This window comes from Ciconia boyciana, chromosome 8 (genome assembly GCF_034638445.1).
Source record: "Ciconia boyciana chromosome 8, ASM3463844v1, whole genome shotgun sequence".
Lineage (NCBI taxonomy): Eukaryota > Metazoa > Chordata > Aves > Ciconiiformes > Ciconiidae > Ciconia > Ciconia boyciana.
The window spans coordinates 47,039,870-47,060,178 of record NC_132941.1 but is presented as its reverse complement, the minus strand read 5'-3'; the positions used below and the strand labels follow the sequence as shown (position 1 = coordinate 47,060,178).

The following is a 20,309-nucleotide window of genomic DNA, read 5'->3' as shown; positions in this document are numbered from 1 at the left end:
GGTGACCCACTCGCCCCCCCTCTGTCCCAACCTTACCGAGGGCGCCTGTTTTAAATGCAGCCGAGGGGTCCAAATTAAATCAAAGCCTCGATGTTTATTTAAAGTATTGAATGGCAACAAACAGGGCCCCGTGGGCTTGGACTGCAGACAGCGAGGACATGCTTAAGTCAATTACACTTGACAATGCCATAATAGCTCAGGGTAAGCGGCACCCCTTAGACCTCCGGGCTCTGCAGGCTGTCGGGGCTTTCAGCCGAGGTGCCAGGGAGCCCAGCGGCATCTGCAATACAAAGGAGGCGAAATGTGGCAGCAAATGTACAACTGGGTTCACCTAATACGGGGAAAAGGTGGTGTTTCGAGCCAAGCATGAGGAGGCAAAACCTGAAAGCCTCCCTCTCTCTCTTTTTTCCCCTCAAATCCGCAGATAAACTTCTGGGCGGATGCTTCGCACGAGGCGCTGGATGTGATGCCCAGGGTGCCAGTGTAAATCTAGGTTGGCGGGCACGGGATTGAAGGGGGTGTTTCTCCTCTTCCCGGTGTGAATGCTGAGACGTTACAGGATGCGTCCCCACAGCTGTCCCAGCTCTAGCAGCTCTGGTTCAAGAGCAGTGGGGCCGGGGTGCCCAGAAGGGACCCGGGCTGGCATAGTTTGGTGAGGAAACTTTCTCCCCCCGGCCCGGGCTGGATGGAGTGACCATGATCCCGGCTCCCCGCCGCGCCGCAGCCCCGCGCCGCCGTGCGGGCGGGACCCCGGGGGGAGCGCTCCGCCGCTGCCGTCCCACGGGGGGCTCGGGTCGCGGGGCTGCTGGGGCAAGCGCTTTGCCTGGGGGAAGACTGTCGGGCTGACGGAGCGAAGAGAGGAGCCCTCGCTCCTTTGGTTCCTTTCCAAGCATTTTTAGCAGAGGAAGGATGTAATAACATGCCACGGGCAATAAATCATAGGCTAGCTACTCCCCCTGGCTCCCCTCCCCCAGCGCGGCGGTCCCGGCCCCTCTATAGCGGGAGGGGAGGAGGGGACTCCAGCAGAGCGCCGCAGCCGCCGGGACGAGCAGTCCAGCGCCCGCCCCGCGCCCCGCCAGCCGCCCCAGCATGGACCTCCGAGCCCTGGCTCTGCTCGCCTTCGCCCTGGCCGTCGTCTCCCTCTCGGAGGGTAAGTGAGCTGCCGCCGCCGGGCGCCGCGGCTCTCCCTGCCTGCTCGCCGCTTGCACCGCTCCTGCCCGCGGGCGCCGGGCGGGAGTTACGGTCCCGCGGAAATCCCCGCTCTTCCCCCTCTCCCCGCGGCTCGCCCGCTCGCCCGGCGCTGGCTCCTGCCGCGGCTCGGATGTGCGCGGCTGGCGAGCGCCGAGCGATAGCCGTGGCGAGCTGGAGGCAGGCAGGCTCCCTCCCTCCCTCGCTCCCTTCCTCGCTGGCTTTTTTCAGAAGAAGGCTGGCCGACGCGATCCTCTTTGCCAAACTTACCCCAGATTGAAATCGGCTGGGGGAAGGCTTCCAGCAGCGCTCGGTCTGCGGGGAGGTGGTTTGGTTGCAAAATATGCATATCGATTTCCCCTTTAAAACACCAACCCTAACGGTTACAAGAAATGAGAAACAGGCGGTTTTCGGCTCCTTTTCTGTCCTCCTTCGTGACCTATCTTCCCTCGATCAGGGCAGAGCTGAGCCAAAGCGGTCACTCAGCAGGAGTTCACCGCACCCCCCGCGTGGGCGCACGGAGAGGTTTCGGGGGGCGCAGAGAGGTGCACCGACGAGAGGTCTGGGGAAAGGCGGGCTGGCAGCCGGCGAGCGCTGCCGCGGCGGCGTTTGTCGCTAGGGCAGCCACACCGCGGCTGCCCTTCCCGCACCGCGCTGCAGCGCCGTCTCACAGCCCGCCCGCCCCACGCCGGGCCCCGCGGCCCCGCGTCTCACCCCCAGAGCCCGGTCGCAGCGGCAGCTGGCCGGCTTGCTCGCCAGGGGCCCGCCGTGGGGGCCGCCGGGCGCGGACAGCCCCGGAGACCGCGGCAACCTGCGCCTCCTGCTCCGCATCCCGCGGGCAGCGGGGAGCCGGGTGCCGCGGGGGAGCGGGGACCGCGCGGAGCAGCCGCACTCCCCACGCGTGGCGGGGCGGGGGCCCTGCCCGCAGCCTCTGGGCATCTCCCGGGGCGCTCCTCCTGCGGCTGGCTTCTCGCCTGGCAGAGATTTGCCACCTTTTGTCCCCTCATCGAAAGCTTGCTGGCTAGGTAACGAGCGCCCTTTCAGTCCTCCGCTCCCGTCTCGTTCTCCCATTCTGGCGACCGAAACTTGGGTGTTCCCCACCCAGGGCGGCAAAGGATGCCCTCCGGTGCCCTCTTTGTTTAGCCTGAGAGAGTTAATTGCTCCCGATAATTTCGCCGGTGCCTTTCCACAGTACTGTCCCACAGCAACCCCGTCCCGGTGAAGCACACGAAAAGCCAGCGCGGAGCACGCACTGCCCCAGAGAGACTCCCCCAGGCAGACCCGCCCGGGTGGGCTCTGGCCCCCGCCGCTTACGCCGGGCCCCGCCGCGCTGGGGCTGCGGGCTGGGAAGCGAGCGCCCAGGTAGCGAGGGCAAGCCCCGGGGGCCGCAGGTGGCAGGGCCGGCCCCGGCCCCTCGCCCCCCGCCGCCGCCAGCCCCGCGGAGCGCTGCGCCCGGCGGAGCGCACAACGCCCGGGAGGCTTGGGCCGGCGGCCGGTACCCAGAGCAGGCTGCCCTCGCCTCTGCGGGCGAGTGCAGGTCTGGAGCGAGATGGGAAAGCGCTGCCGGTCCTCGCCGGGGCTGCAGCCCGGACAGGAGGCGCAGGACTGGGGGGCCGGAGGCTGCCGGGTGCTCAGGAGCTTTCCCTCTCCTCGCCTCCCCTCTGGCAGCACTTAGCACAGGGCTGGGAGGCTGGCAGAGCTGCCGGGCTGCACCTCGCTTTGCTCCCGGCCCGGCAGCACTCCTTAGCTGGCAGCAAACGGCAGCGGGTGTCTTTATGACAGGGTAAGCGTGTCCGGGACCTGGCCACCTGAGTAAGGAAACGGCTTAAAAGGGTTGGAGAAAAACTGCTGTAAGGAGAGAGACCCCACCGGCCTGCAGTGATAAGAATGAAGTTTTTTGCCTACTTCTTTGCATGTCATGTAGTGCTCTCAGTCCTGATCCAGATGAAGGCTTGCAGGGCTACCTTGTCCTGGAGGACAGGTGAGCTCTGAATTCCTCCTAGCCTCCCTGATAAAGCTGTATCTCCCTATCACAGCCTCACTCCCTAGGGAAATGGACCTGTTCCAGTCTTAAAAAGTTGCCAGCCCTCTCCTGATATTGACAAATGCACCTTTGGATGAACAGGAGTAAAATGATGCTTCCATCAAATGTTTTGTCTGTTCATGCCCAAGCTGCTTGCCTGGATATAGCTTCCCTCTCCATTCAAGTGCCCAGGGCTTCCCAGCCCGCACAGCAAGTTACTGATGGTAACTTTGCAGCAGAACTGGCAACTCGCTTGTTCCCTTAGTGTCCAGTTCCAGTGCGGGTGAGGGAAGGCAGATTCCTACAGGGTGAAATAGGTACTGTCCAACCTTGGTAAGTGGCCACTCTGTGAGGGAGATTTTTGTGAGCGCCTTGTCTCTAGAGAGAATTTTCCAGCAGAAGTGAGTGTTCAGAGCTCACAAAACTCAGCTTTGAGTTAGAAAACAGTAAAACTATTATTAAAAAAAAAAACAAACCAGAACACCCAAACCCAAGAACCCTTCTAGTCGAGATCGAAAGAGGTGTTCTCTTTTTCTTTTAGTCTAAGGAAGTAAGGCTGAAAGAATGACATTGAGATGTCTGAATGGCATCTGGCACTTCTGTAATTTTTTACTATATTCACGCATTTTAACCAAATGTGCCAAACAGATAAAGGTCTCAAAAGCTTTATGTACCATCAATTTCAAGAAAACTAGTGTGTTCATGTAACAGTACAATTAACAGACTGTACTAATTCGTCCTACAGAGAGAATGGCTTCAGCTTGTGCTCGGTGTTCATTAGACATCAGAGAACCCACAGAGCATTAACTTCTGCAATACAAACCTGTAGAATAATTGGCTTAATCAGCTCTTCTGTGCATGAAACGATTTGTTTCAAATTTTGAAATGAGATAAGGAAGGTATTTGTCAGCCTCGGGGTCAGACCAGAAATACCCCCTTCCCGAATTATGGCCCCCAAATGGCCCCTTCCCCCTCCTACTTTAGGATGATAGGGGTTCCTGTGTTGGGAAACGCCACATGCACTAGTTTTTGCAGGTTTTCAGCCCTGCTGAGAGCAGAGTGAGCCACAGCCAAGCTCTCAGAGCCGGAGTGCTGGAGGGGCAGTGGCAGGGGATATTGGTTCCCTCTTAGTGATGCTGAGAGTTGACCCGGTGCCTGTGCCGCCGCTCCCTGGCACTCAGTGCCTGTTTCTGGTCACCAAGCAAGGGGCACAGAAATGCCAAAGGGATTCTTGTGCTGGGAGGGGAGTTGTCATTCCACCTCGCATTGGGGTGACAGAACACCGAATGCTGGGGCTTCCCCTCTTCCTTCCTGTGCTGGATGCCCTTTCTTGGACAGGAAACAACTCATGTCCCTGAGTCCCAAAGGTTTGGGCCTCATGGACATGTTAGTCATGGTTAAACTTTCTCTGTTCCTGATTTCAAGTGGGATGGGATTGAAAGTCCCTCTCCCAGTCTCTGAGAGGACAGGATTGCATTCTCAAATCATAGATCTGAACAGTTAATCTCTGGCATGTTGTTTAGGGTAAAGCTTGCTTAAACTTCATTGGTACAAGCTTGCAGAGACCCTTCCACTGCAGCCATGCTGAGCATTGTTGTATGACTGCATTCAATTTCAGCCTCCCTTTCCAATACAAACTCACTGACACATAGCTATCAGGCACAGATTTGCGGTGGGAAATCCTAGCGCCTTTCTCCCTCCCTTCCACATTAGTACTAGTCAGTCTGTTTCGTGTTCCTGAGGCTGAATACTGAGGCTGCAGCCCTCCTTCCTCCTCCTCCTGCAGATGGGAGCTTCTGCTCCCATTTATTAACTCATAGATGATATCACTATTCAGACTGACTGATTGCCATAAAACTGATGGAAAAACTCCTCCAATTTTGTTAACTTTCAGTCCAGATCCTGGTGTGAATATGGAGGAACTCTGCTCCACTGATGAATTCCTCTCTGCCCATCCATCTGTGGGATCAGCCTCTGGCTCATCTCTTGTTAGAGGGGCTCGGAAAAAATAATTTTCCCTCCTGAGGACAGGCTAATTTCACCGTGTTGTCTGTGGTTATATGTGCTAGAAACAGGCATTGGTAAATGTGCAATATGTGCAGATCAGCTGCACTTTGAAAAGCTGTCTCTTTTCCCACTTTCCTAGAGAGCAGTTTAGCACTTCCAAGCCTTTCCCTACTCTTTCGCTCCCCATCTGCCTTTAAGGGAGCTGGGTTTGGATGCTGCCAGTGCTCCTGTGTGGCTAAATAAACAAGGCGGCAGATTACCATGTGGGATCTAAAGCTCCGTCAGATATAGATCTGACCATCTACAGTATAAGCCAGACCGTACGGGTTAGGTGTATGAATTTAATTCCTCCCAGAGGATGAAAACTGCTCCACTGGGAAATGGCTTAAAATCTTAGGCAGCTCCTTCTAGACTTCCAGGCAAGGCTTCTGTGTTTGTATTTTAGTGTGCATGGGGCTTTGAAGCTTACCCACAAAGTGAGGACCTTATTTATGTGCACTTGATTGCCAGTAGTTAAGTTCTTCCATGGAGAAATGTATCAGAGGCTGTGGTGAGCGCCAGGCTGGTTTTCTCAGTTCTGCATGCATATTCATTGCTGATTTTTAGCCTAGGGGGCTAAACTTAATTCTGTCCCTAGTGGTGCCAGTGACAAGACTCTCATCCAGTCTGATTAGTATATGGGGAGCACACTGCCTGATAGCTGTCTCCTTGGGTGCCGTTACTTTGCCACAGGCTGGGAGTTCAAAAGACTCCAAATCTCCGCTGCGAGAGCACTGTGATCTCGCATCTCCGAGTCACACCTCTTCGTGCGAATATCTCGGCTGGGAGTAAGTGTTGGCTGTAGTGAGGAAAGGTCAGCCGCTGGGCCCTGGGAAAGCCTGAAAGACTTAGGGCTTTTCTGTAGCCAGTAAGTCCCCCGTGAAAAGCCTGCACCTGAGCCGAGCGGTTTTGATCTGAACTCTTTGGAATTGCTCGCTTTCTTCTGGCTACCTTCTAATTTGGCCTGGGGTCAAAATCATTTGGCAAGAACAACACTGAGGACAAGTGCCCCCTCTTTTGGCCTTTATCTTGTCTAATTACCAGGAGCATCCCTGCACAATGGAGTGGCTCCTTATTCTAATCTCTTCTTCTTTACTTATCTCCATTTTCTCTCCCTCTTCTTTTGTCTTCCAAAATCCCACGCACCAGGATTGAAAGGCTGGGTACTGGGGTAAAAGGCTTGTGCTGTGAGCTGTGGGCAAATGCTCTCCCAAAGCTACAGCTTTTCTGTTGCTTTTTTTCACCTGCATATTTGGAGGGAGTTTCTCTCAGCCCTGGTCTGTGTATCTGTGCTGCTGATCGGGAGCAAGAGGGAGTAACGTGTCCTTTCCCCCCCTGTGTCCTGCAGAGAAACCTGTCAGCCTGACTTACCGATGCCCCTGTCGATTCTACGAGAGCAACGTGGCAAGAGCCAACATTAAGCACCTCAAAATCCTCTCCACACCCAACTGCTCACTTCAGATTGTGTAAGTCCCTTACTCTTTTCAGCTGGGTGCAAATCTTGGGTGTCAAAAGGGAGAGTCACAGAGCTGGTTCCTCCTTTGGTGGCTGCAATTAGGGCTGTGTCTCACGCCATGATTTCCAATTCATATCTCCAGCCTGTGTGTCAGATACAGCTGGACCCTGCTTTACTCCACACAAAGGAGCCCAGCTAGATGTTTCCCAGCTGTGTTCCACCTCTGTGATCTCCCTGTGACTATGTGATCCCATGTTCTGTTTCCCCCAGGGGTATGTGAGCAGGAATGTCAGACAGGCTGTCCATTGCCTTGGATGTGGAGCTTCAGACCTCGGGGAAAGGACTTTACAGTGGTCTGAGTCTTCTAATGCTCCACTTCTCCATAGAGAGGAGCTAAACAAGCAAAAGTAATTCCTGGATTTCGTGTAGCCTCCACAGGAGGTGCAGACCCTAAACATGTGCTGGCCTGATCTAGGGACATGGTCACCAGGCAGTGACTGACACCGGTAAATCACAGATCACAGCAGGACAGATATGATGGGTTCCCAATGGAAGATAACGTCTTCATTTTTGCTGAAAAAGAAACACCGATTTTCATGAAAAATGGTTTTGTAGATTTTTTTGTGTGTGTTGTTTTAGGAAGGTCTTTTTGGTTCATTTGTTCATGGGTGACCCTTTCCCTCCTCTCCGAAAATTCAAAATCAGAATGAAAAAAATTAGCATTCTTCTTTTCATTGCAGGGAAGCCCTACTAATCATCAACTTCTGTTGACCTCTGTAAAAGGGTCTTAGTGACTAGACTGAGTTTCTGTGCAGTGCCCCCATCACTAGTTCTGTCTTCGATCCATGTTGAGCTCTTCCAGTTGCAACTTAAATGCTGTAAAAATCCATTCTTTGTCATCCAAAACATTTCTGCGTTCAGAAAACTGATGTGATTTCATGAGATTTCTCAGGAACGTACTGATATATTGAAGAACATACATCCATTCATGAACCAGTTTTTATTCATATGATTTTTTTTCTTTTTTAAATCACTCTGGCTAGATCATACACATTTTCTCCTGTGTGCTTCTGCCTTAGGATTTGGTGGAGGACAGTGAGAAAAATGTGAGGCTCAGCTGAGAAATAATTTCCTTTCACAAAAATGGCAAAACCAGCTGTGACTAGCTCTGATCTCTACCTATAAACAATTTTGGAGGCAAGCGTCCAAAATGCAATAGTGTATGGATTTGTGCTCTGGGACTGTCAATGGATGTCATAAGGGTCCCAGCACTAAGGCTTTGTAGAGGATTTGGAATTTTCTGGAGTAGTTTCAAGAAAATGACAGGCATTTAAGACAGGATAGAGTATACATTAATCTCTTAATTAACGTGGGATCATAGTCATAGAGATGGATAAGAGCATGAAGTACAGAAACACAAACAACTCATGTTCTTGTCCATTCCTGACCCAAATGTGCTTGTTTGCAATGTGATTTAGTGGCACACAGAACACATGAACCTATAGTTCACCATCTTTTTGTTACTTTAAAAAGCATGGTACATAACAACTTACCTCCAAATACCCCTGAAACATCATGAGTTTGAACTAGGTCTTTATTGAAACAGAAGCTGAAATGGAATCAAAACTAATCCATACATTTGTCATCTTTATGGTTTTAACCACACTCTGAATTTAGTGGATATGCATTATACAGTGAAGGTGTGAGTAACTTAAAAGCTACCATTTTCAGGAATAGAGAATCTCAGTGAAATCATATAGTTTCAAGGAAGGATCTTCTATTTTTTTGCACAAGTACATTCCCCTTTATGGTTGAGAGGAATTGTACCTGACAAAAAGCCTAACAGCAGGCTTTTGTCTTTGTTTCTATGGGAAGTCATCTCTGCAAATCCAGAAATCTCCTCCGTGGATATCCAGTTCTACAAAGTCCACTCTAAATTCCATGCTTTTCAGTACAGGGAAATAGGCATTTTTTAGCATTCAATGAATTGCATCCTAAAGTAGACACCTAAACCAGTTCAGATTAACACTCCATAGAGTTGCCTAGGTCTCTGCTGTGACTGTACAAGGAACAGGGACTGACCGGCTCAGAAATAAATGTCTAAAAAAATCAATGTCTTAATATTAGGTGAGAGGAATTGCATTGCATGTGGCTGGAGGGTGGTTACGTGTGCTTTTGGTTCTGTACCCTGCAAGGCCAGCTCAAGAGTTCCCAGGCATTGCTAACATCAGCAAATCCATTCTTACTCTCTGTTGGTATCACTTCACTGGAAATACTCCAGCTTGGCACTGCTGTAAGGGAAATATGAATTAGGCCCATTCATCTCTTTATTGGCGCAGAGCTTGCAAGACTGGACCTTCGATGTGTTTATGTTACAACTGTGTTGTTACACAACTTCAGACCAAGGAGCCTTTTTGACCTGTTATTTCTTACGCCATAGTTTCATATCCTGCAGATTTCATTTTATAAAGCAGGGAACATTTTGGCTTCCATCCAGCAAAATGCTTAAACAAGTACTGAACTTATTCCTATGGGCATTTCCATGAAATTGCTGTTCTTGGCACTTTTGCATGGCAGGCAGGCTGCTTAAGGGGAAATTTCTGAGCAGCTGGGGCAGAGGCAGGGTGCGTCGGGGGACATGGGAGATCCCAGCACTCTCAAGAGGCCCTGAGATCCCCGGAGGGTGAGACATGCTGATGAAGGTGAAAAGCTATTTGTACTGCTTCCGTATGAAAGATGCAGATAGCCCAAATGTCAAATTCACAGGGAATTCAAATTAGCTAAACAGTCTGGTTTGGGAAGTGCAGCTTGGACATCCAGGAGAAACCCCTCAGGAGGTTTCTGCTTTTGTTTCCAGTGCTGAGTGAATACATGAGGGAAAAGTTGCCTCTGGCATTATGGTACTTCCAGTTATCTTCCTGCCTGCAACCTGTTAGTTCAGCCTTGTATAAACCAAAAAGCTAACCAGATCCTTTCAGAACATCTGAGAGGTATTGTTTGGTGTCTGTCCTCAAAACATGTGAAACTTCAGTTTTGGGTTGAATCTGAAATCTGTTCTTAATTAATTCCTTGCAAAAATGACCTATATTTACCATGTTAGTATTTCCAAATGAAATTTAGCTGTTCCCGGCACTGAACTCGTAACAGCCCAGGTATGAGTTGGAAAACTTAAATTCTGTATCTGTCTCATCCCCATATGTGTACCAGTACAGACCACAAGAATCAGCGTCAGAGGAGACAAATTGTACCAGTGCTTTGAACCCAGGGATATTTATAATAGATGCCTTGAGGATGGCAGGGATAACTTATCCTCTTCGTGGGTTAACTGAGAGCAGCACTGACACCCAAGGAAGTCAGACACAGCTCTACTGTCCCAATGGAACTGCAAACCTGTGTGCAAAATAAAGCATTTGGGGGGGTGTGGGCTGAGGAGCATCACACACTAGACTCACTCTGACTTTTCTCCTTTGGCAGTGCAAGGCTCAAGAGCAACAGCAAGCAAGTGTGCATTGATCCCAAGCTAAAGTGGATCCAGGAATATCTGGAGAAAGCTTTAAACAAGTAAGGCAAGAGACAAATGGACTTAACAGCTAACATCCTGAGTTATTAAAGGGTAGAACATTAAGGGCTGGCTTTTACCATGTGGACAAAGTACTCGTGGAATCAGATATTGTTTTGAAGATGAGTTTGGAGTTGACCTAGTCTGTATTAAAACAACAGCTTCTAGTATATCCTAAATGTTAAACTAAGAGTTTTGCCAGGGTTTGAGGCAAAATCTACCCTAATTGATCTGTTCTGGGGTCCCCAACTCATCCTCTTTTAAAAAAAGCCGTTCTCCCAAGGAAAATGCTTCCTTTATGCCCCCTCTTCCCCAAGCCAAACTACAATTACTTCAAAATCTATATTGTTCCAGTTCCTTTGGAGCCCCTTCTCCATGTTACACTGGGGGTCTGTTTGCACAGGCAGCTAGAGGCCTGGGGGGTCTTTCTCTGCTGGCCATTGTGGAGTGCTATTAATATCGGCCAAGGCAAGAAGTGCTGCCATGAATAAGGCTCTCCCACAAGGCCAGGGCAAAACCATCCATACTTGGCAAATTCAGACTTTTAAAATCTATTTTTATTCCCCTTGAAAGCGGGTGATCATGGCTACCCTGAGGTGGACCCAGTGTACCTCAGTTCATTTTTACGGTGAGTAAGAGCAGCACAGAGAACATTTCTGTTCTGAGTTGCAGGGAGGGCTGCAGCCTTCCTGGGATGGAAGATGAGACAAGTGATGGTACAAAGCATTTCCTTGCTTTCCCAGAGCCTTGGGCTGCAGTTGATCCAGCAGCGGCATTTTGGCCAGCAAGGCTACCTGTGCACTCAGTATCCCTCCCACCCTTGCCACCACATTCCCACCCCTCAGTAACTGCTCTGTAACCGTGCTGAACCTTGCCCCCCCTGCATCTGTAGGGTAAAGGCAGGGCTGGAATCCAGTCATTTGCAAAAGCAATGCATTCTTGGAGAAATGTGGGGAAGGGTATGGCCCCAGGGCAGATGTGAGGCAGTACAGGTAGCTGAATGCCCTCCACTGTTTGTTTTGCAAAGGCATCTGCCAAACAAGGGGTAGAGTTTAAAAAAAAAAAAGTATTTGTTCCTCTGTGTTTTTACAATAAGCAAGGTAGAGAGAATCCTCCATGTGGCCCTTTTGGGACCACACTGGGGCCAAGAGTGAGGAGGAGGAGGGAAGGAAGCCAGCTAACAAACTGACTGTGATTCCAGCCCTGACAGCTCTTCCCATCTCATCCGATGCTCAGTGCCTTCTTTGCTGCCAGCACTCAGCCCTCTTGTCCTTTGGGCAAATTCTCTGCAGAGGTAATCCAGATTAATGCTGCCAGGATGGCTTTGGATTTAGGCACGACTGAACCTAAGAGCAGGATGTGGCCCATGCTGACTATGCTAGGGGCTTGGGCTACTTTTTGTTCCAACTTTGGAAAATTCTCAAGCCCCTGCATAAGTTTCTGTTTGCCACCAGCCCCAGTGAAGCCCTTGGTACTGTTCATAAGACCTGAAACTCAGGAGGCACTTAAGAAATTTGTAGGGTTGGGCAAATGTGATTATGTGCTCAGGTCCTGCCTGCCTGACTTAGGGGAACAACTCAGCTGGAACACGTTCTGCTCTCACTTCCACTGGTGAAGATCTGGGGCCAGCTGTACCGAGACCAGTGAGCCCATGCCTGATCTCCAGCCAGATTCTGGGTTTTGTTTACCTAACTCTAATCCCGAAGCAATTCTGCTAATTTGGTGGATTTCATCCTGGTTTACATTGAGTAACAGAAGAGAATTTGGTCCCAGCTCTATGAAATAAGATGACAGAAAGCATATATCTCCATCACATAATCCTGTAATCATGGCATTATTTTCATTTTCCAACTAGTAATGCTAGCACCAGTGGCATTTTCATGCTCCACAGACAGTCAGGGCTCTGTCTGTAGCATTTTCAAAAGGCATGTTTTTGATATATTTTAGTGCACAGCTTTGACTTCTTCAATGAAATGTACTTTGGAATATATTTATAGCGCATCAAACAATTCATATATTTGAATTGGAGCCATATGAATGTTGGTAGTTTAAAACACCGATATGCCTCTAAACTACTAACAGCTTGTAAAATAAATCTATATAGATCTATAAATGTTAATGTAGCTATCAATTTCAATCAGCCATATATTATATTTTTTCACTTGTACTGAAATTGTATGAAATGTGACATTACCCTATATGCACTAGCAATAAAATGGCTAATTGTTTCATGTTATGAAAACCCAATTGTACATGGGAATTTATTTTTCTGGAATAAAAGCAATACGTTTTGTAGAAAGGGCTCTTGTAATTGCTTAAGGAAAATCCAAAGTGTCGAGACATCTTAATCTATACCAGTGCTTCAGTATGAGAATATCTTCTGTGTAATAATCTGCAGCTCAGGGCAAGGAAAAGTTCATAGAATATAGTAGTCCAAGAGAGTTGATTGTGAAACCAGAGATGGTTTTTAGTAGGGAATTATTTTGCTCACTAATTCTGCTTAGCCTTTATTATTGCTTTATATTCATCACATCTCCATGTAATATACATACTTTTGAGACATCAGTAAAATACATTCAGGCTGTCAGGAAACCAAATTCCTTAACTGGCTTTAAAAATCATTGTGCAGCTGCTGTGACCAACATCATTCAACATTCATCCATTTTATAGACAAGGGGCAAATCAGTCCTTTCTTGAAATAGCTAACAAATCCGCTATCACTTCCAGGCACTCCCAGTCATCATTTACAGTACATTGACTGCCTTTCCCTTCTCCCTTCACGCAAGGATATGCAAAATCAGGCCCTTGCAGAGTAAACAGAGAACAGAGAATGATCCTTGCTTGTCTGTTGTCACGTTAATATAGTCCCACCTCAGAACTTCCCCTCAGCCTGGGATGCTGGAGTCCATTAAGCTCAGTGGCTACTGCTGGCACAGATGAGAGAGCTGATGGATTTGGAGAAGATAACAAAGTCCAATAGGAAAAGCCTTTCCCTTGAGCCTGCTGGGAGAAAGGAAAGGAAACTCCCAACTTCTAGGGTCTGGCTGTGATGGGAGCCAAGCCCTGCTGCTGCCTTCCTCCATAGTGCTTGTAAACACTGGTTGTGGCAGCTCTTCCTAATTTCTGACCTCATTTGTAAATCGGGGCTGAAGTACAAGATGCCAAAACCACTACCTCCCGGTACTCCACCAAGCGTGTGCTGGCTGAATGCCCCACACGGTGGGGGACAATGTAGGCGACTATCTTTACAGCCTTGTCTTAAGGCACTGAATGCCCACAAATCCCATAGAGTAGTCACTGGTTCTTGTTGATGTCAGTGGGAATGCTGGGTGGGAAGCCAGAAATCCAGCCCCCTTCTGCTTTCATTGTACCTCAGGGGGTACCGTGCAGATGGTGAGGCTGACAAGTTCTGGCAGGCATTTGGGGAGGCTTTGGTGTTTTGGGGAAAAGATTTGTTCTGGCCTCAGAATTTGCAAACGTCCTGTCACCAGGGCACTTTCATTTGCCTAGTGTTCCTCTGAGGCAGAGGGTATGTGAAAGGGCATGTTATCTTCATTTGCACCCTGCCAGCAAGATGTGAAGGGACCATAGGATAAATGTGAATAAGGCCTTTGTATATGGATAATTTATGGCAGTCTTTTTGTATTTTTCTTTTAATTTAGACCACGTCATCGCACTCATAAAAAAAAGCAACAGAAGAAACGGGGCCCACTCTGCCCTTCCCGTGCAACACCACTAAAGTCTCCAGGGAGAAAGAATGGTAGGAGGCATTAGTTTCTGAGCTGGGATACCTCAGGTTCAAGTCCCTGCTCTTCCACTGACCATCCTATGTGACCTTGGGCAAATATATTAGCCTATCCAGAGCTCCATTTTTCCCCATATTTGTTGAGGATAACAACTGTACCCTCCCTGCAAAGGCATATTATATAGATAAAACTCTTAAAATAGCAGGAAAATTCAGCCACAACAGAAGTGGGAAAATTCTCCCATTTTACAGATGGAAAAATGGACACCCACAGAGGCCAAAATAACCCTGAAGCAAAGCCAAAGTCAAAAAGAGGGTAAAGGTTTGGAAGCCCTATGTCTTTTAGCTGGCCATATTCCTCCAATACCAAACTGACAGAGTTACACTATAAATAACAGCTGGGAATTTGTCACTGGTGTTTTTTAATGACAAGTGCAGCACTGGGTGGTGACAACATGATTTGGTGCATTGGTGACTGGTTGACACCTCTCCTGTGGGAGATGTTCGGCAAGTGCCAGAGAATGGCCTTATATATGCCAATGCTCTGGACATCCCAGTTGTTTTTTCCCACCAGGGTGGTGTGTCCTGCCTTTCTGCACCAAAAGAAGTAAGGTTACTGGTATGGGATATTGAAAGAGATATCTTCACAGAGGAGAATTTTGCTCATGGCTTAGTCGTCCTCTTTATGCCTGGATGAGTTTTCCGAGGCTACCTTCACTGAGAGTAGCCACAACTGTCCCTGGCTGTGCTCATGCAGTCTTGGTTGTCCAGCAGGCATTGAAAAGGATGTTTGTTCTGATCCTGTAGGCTAGACAAGACATGCTGGGACATCAGGGTTTTTGAATATGTCGTGTTTACCCTCTGACACTTGTAACTCAGCCTTAGTGACCTCATCTAGATTGCAAAAGGCTGATCAGCCTGGAGCAGGAGTAGGGGTCACTTCAGATACAACCTGGAGGCCACCAGCACAGACTGGCTCTTTGTTCTGAGTGAACCCTGCACACAACACACTTGCACTTTGCTGTGTTCCCTAACCCACCACTCTTCCTGGGTACCATGCTCACAGTGAGCATGGGAGACTCGATTTGTCTGCCTCCTACCCTGAGCTCCCTTCCTCTGCACTTAACGCCTCACACATTTACTGTGCAGCGTGTGGCTGCTTGCCTCCCTGTCACCCCACCTTCACTGGGCAGCTGGTCACCACGAGCTGTGACGTGCTACCCAGCTGCTCCCAGCAGGTGAGGTCGCAGAACAGGGAGGCCATGGGGGTGGCTCCTGGCTGGGCAGCACACTTGGGGGCCTCTGCTCTCCAGCTGCCCCATGGTGGGAGCTGAACACCAACAAGAGCAGAGCATGGGCTGTCCTCTGTGTTCCTCCATCCTCACAGAGACCTGGCACCCTGTGGAGCTGCAGTCCATGCTCTCCAGCAGGGCTATGGGGTAGGGGCAGGTAGAGGAGGCATTCCCAGTGCCACTTGCTCCACTACTGGGGCTGCTCACAAATGATTAATCCCCCCTTTCCCTGCTGTTTTTTTTGCCGAGTCTCTTTGCCCACTGATAATTCTCTGCTCTAGCTTTCAAGTCCAAAACCAGCTTCCTAGCCAGCCTTCCTCCTATGTTAGCTCTGAACACCTTACTAACTGTGATGAGCACAACCTCCCCAAAATAATTCCCATTGCTGGGTTTGCCCTGCTGGGTCCCAGTAGCTCCTTGTGGAGAACTTCCCCAAAAATGTTTGGCAAATACTGGTTGGAGGGGCTGCAAAAGAAATGCCTTTGGGTTAGTCCAGACACAGATTTGCTGTTTGACTAGGCCTGATATCAAAGCTTTTGCAACTGAAATAAACCTTAATAGTGTTTCACTCTGTTCTTCATCAACAGGAGGTTCAAGATGTAAGAGGCAAGCATTGTAAGCCGTCTACAGGATTTCTTACTGTAGGACCCAGAGAGCAGATAACCAGTATTAGGGAATGAATACATTTCACAGTTATCATGCAGCACAAAAGCAACGCTTCATGCCTTTCCAAAGGGTTTTTTTTTGTGTTTGTTTTTTTATTTTTTTCCACAAATTAGCTTGCTTTCACAGTGCTATTTTTATATAGTAAGATGTAACTATTTGAGAAAAATATGGTTTTATACAGGTTGGTTTATTACCTAGCACTGAGGGCAGATATGAATTTAAACTAACCCTATGTTATTATATAATATTTTATTTCCTTTGCTATGTAGAGGTCCTGCTTTATTTAACTTTCTTTTGGTTCATGCAAGTCTCCTGGAGTTTTAAACCTAGAAGGACATGAACTGTACAGTGCAATGATGTTGTGTAAGTAGTGGAGGAATTCCCTGCCTCCAGAAGTCATCAAGGCCAAGAACATAGGAAGGCTAAAAAGCATCAAACATTGATGAAAGTGGACAGCATTACTATGGGTGGCATTTACAGGTATTTTGGGTAAGGGATTAAACTCAGGGCTACAGGGCTAAAGCCCTTCTCTGAAGATCAGAAACCTTGGTGACAGCTATGAGCAGCTGGGTCAATGCACATCTGGTATTGCAAGGTGCTAGTAATTGGTTTGTAGTAGTTGTGTGTGTTAGGACACACAACACTGACCTAATGTCACCTGGCATTTCCTATGTTCCTGTGTTTCTGATGACAAATTTTAGCACAAAAAGGAATGGGTTATTAAAGGTCTAACCACATGATCATGTTGCAAGTTGCTGGAGGAGTCAGATATGCTGCCATGCACCAGGTGTCTCTTCCCACCCATCCACAGGAGGTGGCATCAGCTTGCCTGGCTGGCTTTGCACTGAAGTAGGTGGAGATGCCTTCACATGACCCTTCACCAACGATGCTGTAGCCTCACAGTCACACGTAACTGAGGGCAGTAAGGTCTTTGATTGCTCTGGAGATACCTAAAAGAGGATGTCTGGCCATATCTTTGGAGAAAAGAGGTGCCTGGGACAAAAGAGGGTTTGCCCAGTTTGTGGAAGGAGTGGTGTTTCTTGGGTGTTGAAATGAAGGCCAACACAGCAGTCATGGCTCTGTTCGCTGGTGAACAGGATAGCCTCTGCAATTTCCTTTGCAAAGTACACCCAGAGACAGGTACGACTTCTTGTGCCAATCCCCTCTCTCAGCCAGAAATTTCTTTGTCCTGGTTCCTACCTGTATACGCAACATCTTTGCTATATAGTGTATGGAAAGACACCTGCAGTACTGCGATAATCATGTTACGCTGCGCACTGGGATCCAGGGGGAAGCACATTTGTGCAGCACAGTGCTTATGTTTGTATGTATCTGTGTGTGTATTGTAAACAAAAAACGCTGTAAGATTGGGGTTTTTTTGAGTGGGTTGCTTCAGAAGGAATCTTCCCTCTTCCCTGCAGCCTGTGTCGGGAACACTGAGAGAGGTGTTTCACTGACCACTCCTTTTTGTGGCAGGCATCTTTTAGTGCCAAAGAGGCACTTTGGCTAGCCAGGGATGACCTTATTTCCATGTGGATTCAGGTAACAATCCTGTAAGTATTTTCCTCTCTGCAAAACAGTGCTATTACAGAGGCTGCTTCAGCTGGGACCACATCACCTCATTTGCTTTAAAGCAGAAACCAACTGCTGTGCCTAAAATGTATGTGTGTGTGATTTTGACATTCCTTCTGTTGTTAATCATTACCAACTTGGTGCTTTAAGTATATCGTGTCTCTGTTTTGAAAGGTCTGGTACCACTGTACTTGATGAGAATTGGATTGTTGGTTTAATGTGAGTAGGATCAGAACCTCTGTTGTAAGGCTAAAGACAGAGAGAGCTTTTACAAGAAAACTAGAGTTTCTTGTGTCTTCCCTGGACTGTACTTTATATCCTAGGGTCCATCTCCTCTCCCCACACATGCACCTGCAATTGCTAGTGGTTTGCCAGAGGCAGACATGTGAGTGTCAAAGCCAAGAATGACTTTGGGGAAAGTGTGGAAGAATCTTGGTTCTGACACAGACATGGAGCTTGTCCTTCTCACCCAGGAAGGTGCATTCTTCACACATGCTTCCCATCCAAGGACAGCTTGAGGTCTGATCTGTTCCCATTGGAGTAAATGGAGAATTAAATAATCCTCTGATTTTGATTCAACAGCATACCTTGACATGATGATAGGGGCCATGAAGATTTTGTTTCTAGGGGAAACATTGGCTTTCCAGTGAAAAAATGGGGTGGGTAGATGTGATTGTACAGCCTTGCCAGCGCTCTGCTGCAGTCCTCGTTAACCGGGAGTGCATCTGGGGTCAGCACCAGCAGGGAAAGGTCTCTGGGCACATGCGAACCCCACATTACAGCCTGGGCAAACAGCGTACTTTGACAGAAGCATTGAGATGGGCAGCACTGGAGCACCCCAGCCAAACTAGGGTCCTAGCTCTCTGGACAGTATAGCCAGGTAGTGGAGGTACTGCAGGAAATGGGGTCACCTGTCAACCTTCTCTTCTAGGGGCAAACTAGTGAGCCTTGCAGGGGTAGACTGTGCTGAAGGAAGGGCATTTGCTCCTGGGAGAAATGCATGACTAGCAGCAGGAAGGAAAGGGACTCCCTGCAAGGCTGGGGAACACTTACAGCCAGGTGGTGGTTGTCGGGTGCCTTGTGGGCTGCCTGCCTCTGGCATTTCTTGAGAGTCACACTGTGACCTGGGTCCTGACACCGCTACACCGGTGATGATTCACTACTCATGTAGCTGAGACCACTCAGGGCATGGGGCTGCTCTCGGGGGCCGGCACCAGGTCCCTCCCTTGCCTGGGCAAGGTTGAGCAGAGTGTGAATGCAGGGGTGGCACAGACCTGGCCAGAAGTAACTGAAGACTTAAGCGAGAACCTGATAAAAGCTTTCTCTTGCTTTAGACCAAAATTCAACCTTGAGCTGGAAGCTTTGCTTTTTGCCTGACAGTGTTTGCATGATGCATCAAGAAGAGCAGCCGTGTCCTTCACACTAGAGAAGTCAATCACTTGGCTGCCCCAAGCTCCTTGTGCTGTCTGTGCATCGCACACTGTTCCTCCTGTGCACACCATGGTCTTAGCAGGCTGAGAAGCAGCACTAGCAGAAACCCACTTGGGGAAAGCACTAGATTTTCCTTTCTGCCTTTAACTGTTGACCAAAGATCAGATCGGGGAAAGGAAGCGTGGGGAGATGAGAGTGATGTAGAGACCACATGTGAAGAGAAGGAGCAAAAAGAGGTAACACTGAACTGGTGCTGAAAAGCAGCTTCCATAAATGTGAAATCATCACGTGTGGTATTTTCAAAGTGCAGCTGTCGAATCCTAAGGTTGGATTATTTTTTTTTTTTAAAGAATAGATGGTATTTATTGCTGTGCCAATTTTTTATTTATACTAGCTGTATACTTGTATGTATGAATATCTTATCTGAATTCTGCCTGAGGAAGGATGAAGGGTAACTTTCTGATCTGTTTTTAACTAAGGTGTTTGAGCAAAGGTGACTGTTCATTTTGCAATGAAGGCTATATTCGAAGTTAAATATACACATTTCTTTGAAAATGCAGTTCCTATAGAAGTTTTTGTTGCTATTTTCCCTTTGTTAGCACCCAGCGGGTCCTTCTTTTCTCTGGCAACTTGTTTTGAGTGATGTGATTTATAGTAACCAGGGGTTTCTGAGAACTCATCATCTAAAAATCTGAATTTTTTTCTTTACCAACATCCCACCAAGACAAGCCTTGTCTGCAAACGTGAAACTCTGGTGGCCACAGAGAAGAAAACATGTATCATGATGAAAGGGCTGCATGAACCTCCCATCTTCCACTCCTTAAGAACTCAGTGTTGTCAGAATGTGGTAAATACTGTACTTTATATTTTTATTAAGTAAAAAGAAGTATCTTCCCAAATAATGTGAAAAGGGTTTTGTATTTGTGTTCCTGTGAGGCAGCTTTTATGGAGGAGTTATATTATGCTTTTGAAATTACTCCTTTCATAGAATATTTTGAAAATAAACTCTTTTATATTGTTGTAATTTCTCCCATAAATGTGTATGCACTTAAAATTTTCTTAATTAAAATGTCTATCTAAATGAAATTATTACCTGCCTCTAATTTTTTTTCCTCACATACAAACAGCTAAAAGCTTCACATCAGAAAAAACATTCAGATGTAATTTAAGTGTCCAGTTTCAAGGATGCTGTACCCCCATGGGCTCAGACTCTCTGCAGGAAACCTGAGGCAAAGTGCCCATGGGGTTTGGCAGGGAGCAGCAGCCTAGCAGATTGAAATGTGTCATCTTCAAAAGGAAAGCCTTAACCATTTGCTCCCTAAACAGAAGCC

General features: G+C 48.2%; 1 protein-coding gene across 5 annotated transcripts; it reads left to right on the top strand.

Moving 5' to 3' along the window:
• The first annotated feature begins 994 nt into the window (after positions 1-994).
• Positions 995-20,041, top strand: CXCL12 (C-X-C motif chemokine ligand 12). 5 transcript variants are annotated; one of them, XM_072870188.1, is made up of 5 exons: positions 995-1,150; positions 6,606-6,723; positions 10,188-10,274; positions 13,935-14,032; positions 15,897-20,041. In XM_072870188.1, exons 1-5 carry the CDS (start codon positions 1,090-1,092, stop codon positions 15,926-15,928), a joined length of 396 nt encoding a protein of 131 aa, XP_072726289.1. In that variant the 5' UTR covers positions 995-1,089; the 3' UTR covers positions 15,929-20,041. The 5 variants fall into 5 exon arrangements, with proteins under 5 accessions (XP_072726289.1, XP_072726293.1, XP_072726291.1 ...); XM_072870192.1 differs by lacking the exon at positions 13,935-14,032; XM_072870190.1 differs by lacking the exon at positions 13,935-14,032 and having other exon boundaries at positions 19,703-20,036.
• The last annotated feature ends 268 nt before the right edge of the window (positions 20,042-20,309 follow it).